At 41.1% G+C, this 11,170-nt stretch overlaps 1 protein-coding gene across 1 annotated transcript in view; it reads right to left on the minus strand.

Moving 5' to 3' along the window:
• cacng1b (calcium channel, voltage-dependent, gamma subunit 1b) overlaps nt 1-10,517 on the minus strand; it is a 13,758-nt gene extending 3,241 nt beyond the window's left edge. Inside the window, exon 1 of the mRNA XM_005734587.1 lies at nt 10,095-10,517. Within this exon, the coding sequence (XP_005734644.1) occupies nt 10,095-10,467 (373 nt within the window). The 5' untranslated portion in view covers nt 10,468-10,517. The remainder of the gene's footprint in view (nt 1-10,094) is intronic.
• Between the last annotated feature and the right edge of the window lie 653 nt (nt 10,518-11,170).

Here is an 11,170-nt window from a genome sequence, read left to right on the forward strand (position 1 = left end):
CACACACACACACACACACGTCTGGTTTGCTATCCTCGTGGGGACATCCCATTGACATAATGCTTTCCCTAGCCCCTAACCCTAACCATCCAAAGTGAATGCCTAACCCTGACCCTTACCCTAAACCTAACCATAACCATAACCTAATTGTAACCCTGACACTAAAACCACATTTTGAGTGTGAAAATTGCTTTCAACCCCAAGGGGACCTGGATTTTGGTTGCCACGGTGCAGAAACTCCCCACCAGTATAGTAAATGTCAGATTTTGGTCCCCACACACGCACACGCACACATACATATACAAAGCTATGACAAACTAAACAGGGATTGTGGTTTGTTGCATTTCTACTAACCTAAACCTAGTTTTTGTCCATGCTGTGCTTTAAACTACCTTATTTATCAGCTATTATTCTATCAATAGACTTTATGAAACTCATGCCTTGTGTATCTAGAACTAATTTCACACGCATGAAACACCTGATAATCATACTATACCGTAACTTGTAACTTTTTTGGAAGTTAATTATTGTTAATATAAATCTGTGTTTTGTGTTCATATACAATGTTCTTGATTTATTACTTCTAACGAGCAATATTCTGGACTTAAATCTTTATGTCCCTTTACTGTGAAGGATGGCAATTTTCACAGTACAGTCTGTGGGATGCTCTAACGACTCCAGTCCACACCAGAGCTGCCGATTGATCACACTGACAAAGCTGAACAGCTTCCACCTACGTAGATCTGGTAGCAAGGTAACATTACTGACTGACATTTTACAGTTATGACTGATACACTACATTAAATGGTGCATAAGACTATTGTGAGCACACAGTACTGCAAAAACAGTCTTGTTAGTTTTATCATCTGGAAATTTTGTAGATTTGCATGAACAAATGTTTTTTTTGTAATACTGTTGTGACAGTGAACATCTAAACATCTAAACTCTGTGTGTGGCTATATGTAAAGTGGCAGCCCACGAGGGAGGCTGAGAATGAAGATCCTGTGGGACTTCTAGATGCAGATGGATCCAGATACAAGCAGAGGAAGAAGGTCATAGTGACAGATGTAGCTATAACGAATCATAGCAACATCAGAAAAAAGGAAGATGTAAAGTCTGAGAAGTGCCAAGGGTGAGTGGTTCCATCAGATCCCACAAATGACATCTGAGATCTCTGTCCAGTAGAGCACAGTCCTAGGAACAGCAAAGATGCTGTGCAGGACCCTTAAACTCTCATGCCTCTGGTAAAGGACCCGTGTTTGAAGGATTAAGATCGCCCACAGGGTGAGTTGAAAATCTGATATATATTGCTGTTAGGCTTTTAGGCATGTACATACTGTATAGTCAAGAAAACATACTAAAGCTCAAACTGAATAGGAATAAAAAGGAAATCGAAGGAACAGATGGGCTGGTCTACTGGCATTTTCTCACACAACCATTTCTATGATTTGCAGAGAATGTCCAAAAAAGAGAATATATCCAGTACCCTGGGTGAAAATGTCTCATTGATGCCAGAGGTCAAAGAAACTTGTTACAAACAAGGTATGCAGAAGAGCACTCTGACCACACAACACATTGAGCCATGACGCAAATAGACTACAGTAGACAATTTATATGGGCTCATCAAAACTGGAGAATAGAAGATTGGAAAAACTTTGTCTGGTCCGATGAGTCTCGGTTTCTCCCCCGAAATTCAAATGGTCAAGTCAGAATCTGACATAAACACCATGAAAGCATGGAGCCTTCCTGCCTTAGTTCAAAGTTTCAAACTGCTGCTGGTGGTGTAGTGAAGTGGGGGAAAGAGAAAGAAAGTAAGAGCTGATACTTTAACTTGTGTTCTTACTGTCTTGGAGCAGCTGTGACCACATAATTTCCTTCCGGATTAATAAAGAATTCAGTTTCTGATTAATTTCTTGGCGCACCTTCGGTCCCTTAGTACCAACTTAGCAGTATTTAAACACCACAGCCCACCTGAGTATTCTTGCTGACCATGCCCATATGGAAAAGATATATATCGTTAGCTTCATAGCATAAGTGCCTAAGTCATTTTTTTGTGATGACATAGGCAGACGGACAGGATGATGCAGCAGTGGTAGGGGAGTAAAGTTAGGCAAAAATCTCAATGTGACCAAAAAATGACTTAGGCACTTATGCTATGAAGCTAACGATATATAAATCTTATAAAGTTTGTATCTGTCTTGTGTGAAACTTGTATGAAAAGCATACAAGAGTGAAAACAGATATAAGATCCCTTGGAAAAATTATATAAATGAAACTTGTATGTTTTGGATACTTACTAAAACAATATATGAAAGTAATGAGAAAGTGGCCCCTTTCATGAATAAATCATATAAGCCTTATATGATTCACTATATGAAGTAGGCCACATCTGATGCAAGTCAAGATTTTTCTTTTTCTTTTCCATATGGGTGTCCACCCATTTATGACCACAGTGTACCCACCTTTTAATGGCTGCTTCCAGGAGGATATTGAATCACTCAGATCATCTCAAACTGATTTCCTGAACATGACAATGACTCCACAGTCACCAGATTTCAGTCCAATTGTGCATCTTTGGGATGTGGTAGAACAGGAGATTTGGATCATGGATGTGCTGCAGACAAATCTGCAACAACTGTGTGATGCAATAATGTCAATACGGACAAAATCTCTGAGGAATGTTTCCAGGACCTTATTGAATCTGTGGCATGAAGAATTAAGGAAGCAATGAAGTCAAAACGAGGTCCAACCTAGTACCAGCTAGGCATACATTATAAGGTGGCTGGTGAATTTATGTAAATTAAATAAAAAGAAAGTTGTCCCAAGTTTGCTTCTTTCAAGTTTGCACAAGGTTTCAAAAGGAAATTAAAGAACTGAACAATGAAAATTAATATAATATCAGCATTAGGGAGCGTTGCATTCTTCAAGTAAAGCCCTGGCTCGCCTCTCCGCTTTCATTAAATAAATTTAGAGTTCTGATTAGACGTTGCCGCATTTTAATTTAGACTGTAAAATGCTAGCATTCTGCAAATTAATGCTAAGTGCTCGATTAAGGACATACGAAAACAATTCAAAAACAAACAAACAAACAAACTTAATGTATAAATAAGAAACGGCCCTCCATGTCGTTTGATGATGACCACTACAAAAAGGTCGGCGTCAAATATTCTCTGCTGCACGGTTCTGTGGCGTCCTTAATACTCACAACACTTAAAAAATCAACAATGATAATGGCTGAAGTTCCTCTTTGGCTTTATGATCCCAGTATCCCAACACCCCCTCCAAGTCATAGCAGTGTTCTGTGGCGTGCCATCATTTTAGAATAAAGTTTATACTTAAATCCTTCACTGTCTCCCCTGTTGGCTGTATTCCTCTGAAATGAGTTCACACCGATTTCTACAAGGGAATGATGCATCTCTGCACTTTGCTTGCCCAAACTCTGCTCCTTTGACCACAATCTTCAAAATAACCTCATAGCTGTAGAAAAATGATTCTTGGGTGCAGTCATTTCCCACACATTTATCTATTTGTTGCCTCTGAAGGCAGCTTGGCTGAGAGCGAGAGGTGGAGTGGACCTTAAAGGCCAAGCGAGTGTCCCTTCGTTCCCTTCTCGCTGAGATTAAACCCATAAAGCAGACAGGTGCTTTCTCTGTCTACACAGAGATGGACAATGTTTGTGTGCCGGTGTCTGCCTATATGTCTGCGTGTGTGTGTGCATGTGCTACGTGTGTGTACCAGGCAACAGTGGGGCTGTTTGTTACTCGGGATGAGAAAGAATCACTAAAGAGGTAACCTAGCAACAGGCTGCTGCAGGTCTTGGCTAGCCTGAATGCTATTTGCACATGTAAAAGCATATCAAGGGGACTGTGCTCGTATGTGTGAGCATGTGCATGGGTGTGTGTGTGAGGCTGGAGGTGGGGCCGAGGTCAAAGTGCAGCACAGACATTATACAGATATTATTAAAACAATATATTATATAATACACAATAAATTCTTTTTATCGGTCATCTCTCATTAAGCGTTTTTATCTCTGAGGCTAATCTAATCTGACTTAATATGTGTTTGTGTGGCTGTGAGATTTTCTCCTGTCTCTCTGAAGACCATTATCTGCCTTCCACACAAAGATAAGACAAATAAAAGACCCTTAGAATTACGCAAAGAAGCTCCAAAAGACAAAACCGCTCTTTAATTGTTTTATCCTGATTGAGAGTTTCAATGTTGAAAGTCATAAAAAATGATTGTTGCTAATCCTCTGAAGCTTCCCCGTCTGTTTGCAGTTTATGTGGATAACAGTGATTTATCCCCTGAAATTTGCTGCACTTTTAAGTAAGTCTTTGATTTCAGTCTGTTTTCTTCTATTAGCTGTCACTAGCTGCTCGTCAAAAAACCAAAGTTGAATATCGTCCAACTGCTGCCCCCTAAGCGCCAGACATTCGCAGACATTTTTATAGCCTGTGTTGTGTTTTCAGGCTGTTGCAGACTTGAATTCAGACAGATACTTCCAATAATTAAGTGTTGATTAGAGATCTAAAACATCTCATCATACAAACACAGCGAGTCAGGTTGAACCCGGTTCAAAAGCAAAGTTCAGTAGATGCTTGATCACACCTAGCTGTCTACATTCATCTAATGCATCAAACTGATATTTTGTTTATTGTGAAATGGTCATAATAACACAGCCACTCCATTTCAACATAATAAATAGACTTGAGAACGCTGGATACTTTCTCTGCTTTGGGCCAGATTCTGCAAACCCTATAGACTGTAAAGTATATAGTCACGATGCTGCTTTTACATGAGCAAGACAGCTTGGAGAAATAGCTTAACAATCTAGATGGAACACAAATGGTGACAATACAAAGTCATTAAAGAGCAATGTATTGTTTTTCCCTCCAGTGTGGGCAGGATTTAACAGTGCTCAGTCTCCATTCTAACAAGCTGATGACCTCTGTGGAAAGCATGGAAATAATAGAGCCTCATTGTTAATGTTGCAGCATGGAGCTGTAGCTACGCACAATGTTACGACACTTTCAATTAAAATTTAATCTAATTCCAGTAACCCTTGGGGAGTGAAAGTTTATGAAACACACTGTAGCACACAACTATAAGTGGGATTTATGTATTTTAAAAATAATACACAGATGTATGTGCAATAAATCTGGAAAATACAGGTTGATGGTTAACAAACTAAGTCATCATTATGACTTGTATACCTAGTACCTAACAGATATTTCACATTATGATCTTTCAACTGCATTTTTAATATTGTAAAAGCTTTAACAGAACTTGTTTGTAGCTTAAAGTTAAATCAGAGCCTCAGATTTTTTGTTGTTGTTGCAAAAGTAGCATGCCAGTCTCCACATAATCATTTTTGTTACATTATGTGATTTGCTGATTCATTGAACGAAAAAAAAAGAAGATCATACCACATAACTAGAAAAACTCAAAGTGTTAGAAGATGAAAAGTCCAGAGAATAAATCTCTCTTTTCCTCATTGCTTAAAACAGACAGAAGACAGGGCGGGCAGCTCAACACATTTTCTATCCGAGGTGTCAAAAGCCGCCGGCATCGTGGAGATATGCATACGTGATTCATCAAAACAATTTAACCGCACTGCTGCTTTTGTGCGTGCCAAAAAATTGTAACTTCTGTTGCCAAGTTACGGTTACCCTGTTGTTAGTATGATTGCAATCCAGCACAAACATTAACATTTTGAATTTTAGCAAAAGCGCGCTGTCCACAAATAGTTAAAAAAAACAAAAACAAATCAAGCACGATGGTTAATCTAAACAGTGAGCATTCACAGAAGAAGAGAACATCTGGGTGCGTATCATCGACCTTGCAGTCAGGGTAATGTGGAGATTTAGTTCCAGGGGAGAGTGATTAGGACAAGCTATCGCCTGTCATTTTAGTTTCACCTCTTTCCATTAAACTCTGCTGCTGCCACCTTCTATCTTTGATGTTCAGCTTCCAATTTACCCATTCCTTACTCTTCATCCTCCTCGCTCTACCTGTCACTATGCCCGTTTCTTTCTTCCACCTTAGCTCTTCCTTTCAGTCTTCCCCCAGTTAAGCATTCCTGTGGTTTTTGCACTACGGTTAAACAGAATTGCTTCGATGTTTTTAAACATAATAACCTAGAAGATTGTACAGAATTTGCTGCAGGATTGTCAAAGAAAACATAATATTAGGTAATTAGGAAACTGTTCTGGTTTTCTAGCTAAACAGAGCGACCGGGTAGTTCTGGGTCAATGTGAATGGGATGTATCATGGTGGTATTTGAATGGCTATTCTACCTGAGCACCAGTATCTGGGACAAAACAGCACAGGAGAGTCCTCACTACCCTCATGTCTCCTGTGTGTGTCCTGACCTTTATTATGAAATTTAAAACAGTAAAGTTTCTTAGTCCTCTGCTCATCCTGCAAGCGACACCAGCCCTGAGCTCTGTAATTTCTTTTTATATATTTCTAATTTACATATCGTGGAATGATTCATCTGAAATTTTGAAGCTGTGAGTTGTTTTCTGAATACCAAATTCCAGCGACACACCTCCGCAGTTTTGGGCTCTGCGCTCAGAGCGTGGTTGGAAAGAAAGAGAAAAGGGTGGCTCAAGGGGATGTTGGTGCTACTGTGTCTATGAATCGAGGGCATTTGAAAGACACTGTGTCAGAGGCAAGCTTTTATACTTGAAGGTGTTTTTTGGAGCTCCAAAAAAACACCATGATGGTTGACCTCTTGGAAGCACTAAAACATCATTGATAATGAACTCTTCTCCCTCGCTTCTCTGAGCACATATGTGAAGGAACACATACGTGCGCACAAAAGCACCATTTGCGCTCTTGATTTCCCAGCCGAGCTGCATGATGCGATCCATAAAGGGTTTGTTTGGTTTTTACAGCACTCAAGCTGTCATGCGTCATTTGTGGGAAGCTAATTTCAAAAGTCATTTGGGTTCACTGCTTTGCTGCCGCTGTTACGCAACCCCTTTCGCAAAAGCTGTGTAATTGTGTCTATATGAAAAAAGGGGTTTGTGTACGCTCCTCATGACGACTGACTCCCCCTCTGTTTGGGGAAAATGCAAATCTGTGTTATTAAGTCCAATAACTGCTGCTTGCTTGGGTATACTCTTCATCAAGGATGTAATCTGTTATAGTGCACTCATGAGCAACCCGTTTTTTTTCTTCTTTTTATGCTTGACACATTAAATTTAGAAGCAGATAAGGTAACACAGGTGTTAGCCAGTCAGCCCCTCTGCTTGCTTTTGCTTGCCTTCAGAATCTGGCATGCTTGTACATATTCCACATATTTTGGTGTCATATTTGTCGCCTGGACTAATAAATCCTAAACTATCAAAGTAATGAATTAGAACTGCATGGCCAGCCACACTAATTGGATTTTAGCTGTTGTCTGCAATCAATTAGAATAGTCAAATTTACTTTTCAAGGCAGACCTAGTTGCACGGTTTTGTTGCCTGGCTTTTTAAATTCAAACAAAAGCCCCCTTATGTAAAAAAAAAAAAAAGACACTCGAGTATTTTAGGCACATACAATGTGCGCTCTACCTAAACCCTCACCGCTCAGCCTCATAGCACTCCATCAAGAAACAAGAAGACCTCTGAAGGCAGAGAACGGCTGTTTCTTCCGCAGTCCTCTCTCGCCTCATGTCAAACTGCACAGACCTGGCAGACTGATCTGGTGGATGGAAGTGGAGAAACGCATCTCAGAGGATGCGTTTTGACACCTTTTCCTGGGCACTGGAGCGGGTCAGTCAGCCTGGTAAGGATGTTCAGTGACACAAAGCACAAAATAGGCTGACCAATCAGCGTCTTGCCCTGCGACATCTTTGGATTACAGTGCATAAAAGGAAGCTAGAACTAGAGAAGCACCGCCATGCCTACAGAGAGCAACAGGGTCACAAATGAGAAGAGATGGGCTTGTGTAACCAAAACTATTCAGCCTGCCGTGGGAGTAAAATGCTAGGGCAACCACACACCAAAATCTCTTAATCTTTTCAGTTGATATAAGAGTGACTCATTTTCTCTCATTACCCAGATGTGAAAGCATCATGGTGGTTGTGGGAATGTAGCCAAGGGGTGTCTGACAAAACAGCTGGTATATTTTTTTTGTTTCTCACTGCAGACCCGGAGAAATGGAAACAAACTTAAGGCTAAGCTGAACTCTTGGTGTGGTGCCAGAGAAGCACTTGAGATTTCGCACAAATATTCCGACACTGTTTTAGTGCTTCTGTCAGGCTGTGATGGTTGTGACTGGATCATTTGTCATACTACATGCTGCCCTTCATGCATTCCACAGGTGACTGACTTGTCCACGAGGAAAACAAATCCCCAGCAAAGGTCTTAATAAACAAAAATGTATCTGTGACTATTTTTGCAAGGTGTTCAGATTTTTATGACAGGTAGCTGTCACACTTCTTTTCCACCTGCCTTTTGCCTCCACCTCAATTTGCATGATATACATGCAGTAAAATAAGGTGCAGCATTATCTTTCCTCTCTCTCCTCCATCTTCAGACTCTCTAAAAGAGCACCCAGTCTCGCTCTCTCCACATGGGCATTCCTGCCTTTACACGCCCAAGCAATCGTCTGTTTCTTTCCCCCCAAGTCTTCTTCATTCCTCCTGAGTCTCCCAGGTGTACTCTAACTCATGAGCTGGAGCGGGAAGCCACACTTCATTAAGGCCTGCGCTGATCCTGAGGTGCTGAAGCCGGAGGCAAAGTCAATGACAGAGTCAGAGCGAAATCTTTCAGTTAAGCTGCAAGGCACGCACACACAGCCAGAGGCCAGGGAGAGACACTCTTTACCCCCAGGGCTGGCTCTGTTCAGAGAGAGTTTCTAATTAAAGACTTATTTTTTTTGGTGGAAAAAGAGTCTTAAATAAAAGCTTGACTTGTGTTTTTGACTTATTTTCAGAGTTACAGTATGAAATGTTACGCAAGTATCCAAAAGGACTTCTAAAATGACTGAAAATTACCTGACTTTTTGACAGATTTTGCACCATCTTTGGCTCTCTTGTACTTTTGCTTTCTTTTTTTTAACAGCTTGCAATTAATGGAGTTCTTTCCACAGCTGAGTAAATTTAAGCATCCTTCAAAACGCTGTTTATCAGCGGCATCAGAAAAAAATCCTTAAAAATGGCTCTCTAGACAGTTATATGTCTATTTTGATCAAAGCCAGTTGCAAATCTGTTTTGACACTATGAGTCAGACAAGACAAAAGAGGTATCAGTTAAAAAGCATCCGAGCTTTCATTTTAATATAGAAAGAGTCAGACTGTATTTTGACAAATGATGTAAGACTATGCTGTTTTCTGAGAAACAGCAGGGAAATTAGAGGTAAAGGCTGTGAGGTAAACTGACTTTTATTTCTCTTTGTACTCTGAAGGTTGAAGAGCCCGAACGGAACAAAATCAACAAAGTCGTGTTAACTGTGAAGTACGGCAAAAAAATAAAATAAAAACTCCATTCGCACTTCCGTTGCGAACTTGACTTCAGCCGTTGGAATGTGCTTAATGGGCAGTCTGTTCAGTGACTTCCTCTGAGGAAGATAATAATGGTTCGCTGGGAAGCTGGTCATAGAGCTGTTAAACATTCAGTCCAAGCACATGTCCGTGTGTGTGTGTGTGTGTGTGTGAGTTTGTGTGAATGCATGCACACATGCCAGCACGTGCCAACATATGTGCTGGCATGTGGCATTGTATGCGTGTGAAAGGAGAAAATAGAGAAAGGGACAGCTGCACAGATGGGAAAAAAAAAGCTGACCAGCACTGCTGCAGGCTCACACTGACACTTGAGCCTCACACGTTTAGAGAATGGGTTTGTTTCCAGTTCCTCCTAAAAATAGTTTTAGGAGGAATGAATTTTTTTCTTGGTATTTTATCTATTCAATTATATGGTTTTATAAAGCTCTAATTATTATTCACCAATTCCAATCCACATGTCACAAAGTTTTCATCTTCTCACTATAACTCCTGAAAACTCAAGCCAGGAAAGCTTTCCATCAGCTACCACACAACAAATCCACAAATCAGATTAAATTAAAGATAAATAAGACATGAAGATCACCTTGACCTCAACTTACCTCCAGGTAAGCTGATTGGCCCGCAGCCTTTGCCCTGAGGGTCCTCTTCCACGATGAAGATGCTCTTCTTGCAGAGCCTCCAGAGGCCAAAGTGGGCCGCCTCGCAGGTGGCGTTGAGCTTCTCCACCCGGGGGCTGAGCACAGCCCAGTGGTCAGTCACCACCGCCGCCAGCATTGCTGACATGCCGACGACGATCACCACGGATGTGATTTTGACCTTGGTCGCCTGCTCCTCGAACATGTTTGTGGTCTTTTCCGAGCCAATGACGCAGGTTTGCACGTCCCTGCGAGTGTGCGAGTCAGTCAAGGTTGTCTTTGTGCTGTTTTTCTTCAGGTCCTTGGTGTCAGATGTTGACTCTGGAGGTTCCCACATCCAGACTAAAGCTTCACTTCACTGCTGGTGTCCTCTCCTTCTCTCCAAGGCTCTTTCTTTCTCATTCTCTGCTTTCTGCCTGGTGGTTGGTAAAAAGGGGCCAGATAACAGTGCCCTAGTTTCTACCTCGCTCCTCTCTTCCTCTCCCTCCCTTGTCGCCTTTAGTGAGCTGAGGCCATTCAAATATAAGTAGACGATGTACCTGATAGAGCTGACACCTGTACACTAAACACTACCCACCAAGTGGGTTAAGATCAGATGCTTTCAGTTTAAGTTTTGCTACAGTCTGTTGATCATCTGTACTTTTGCAGTTTGACTGCAACATCAAAGATGATACAGTAAAAAAAATCTCCAGCAAATGTTGACAGTGCTTTTCAATATTTCACTGATATGCCAAATACAGATCAATCCATCATTTATCCAGAACATTCACTCTCCCATCTCTCTGTCATATTCTTATTCAGTCCAATCCATTTCCAGCTCAATTGTCTCAGGCTCTCTGTGCCAGGGGACTCCCGAGGCAAAGATGTCCTCTATTAGTTGTCTTCTGAATAAGCTGATCTACTTATTTAGCCAATCAGAAGTCAAGGTTTGACCCAAGGGTCCCACCTGATGCCAGCAGCTGATCCAGATACAGAAAAACACAAAAGAAGCCTCTAAAATTTGGGGTTTATTCGACTGACAGAAGAGTGTTATTTAACAC

The sequence above is a fragment of the Pundamilia nyererei genome, unplaced genomic scaffold (genome assembly GCF_000239375.1).
Source record: "Pundamilia nyererei isolate P.nyererei 1_Seehausen unplaced genomic scaffold, PunNye1.0 scaffold00059, whole genome shotgun sequence".
Lineage (NCBI taxonomy): Eukaryota > Metazoa > Chordata > Actinopteri > Cichliformes > Cichlidae > Pundamilia > Pundamilia nyererei.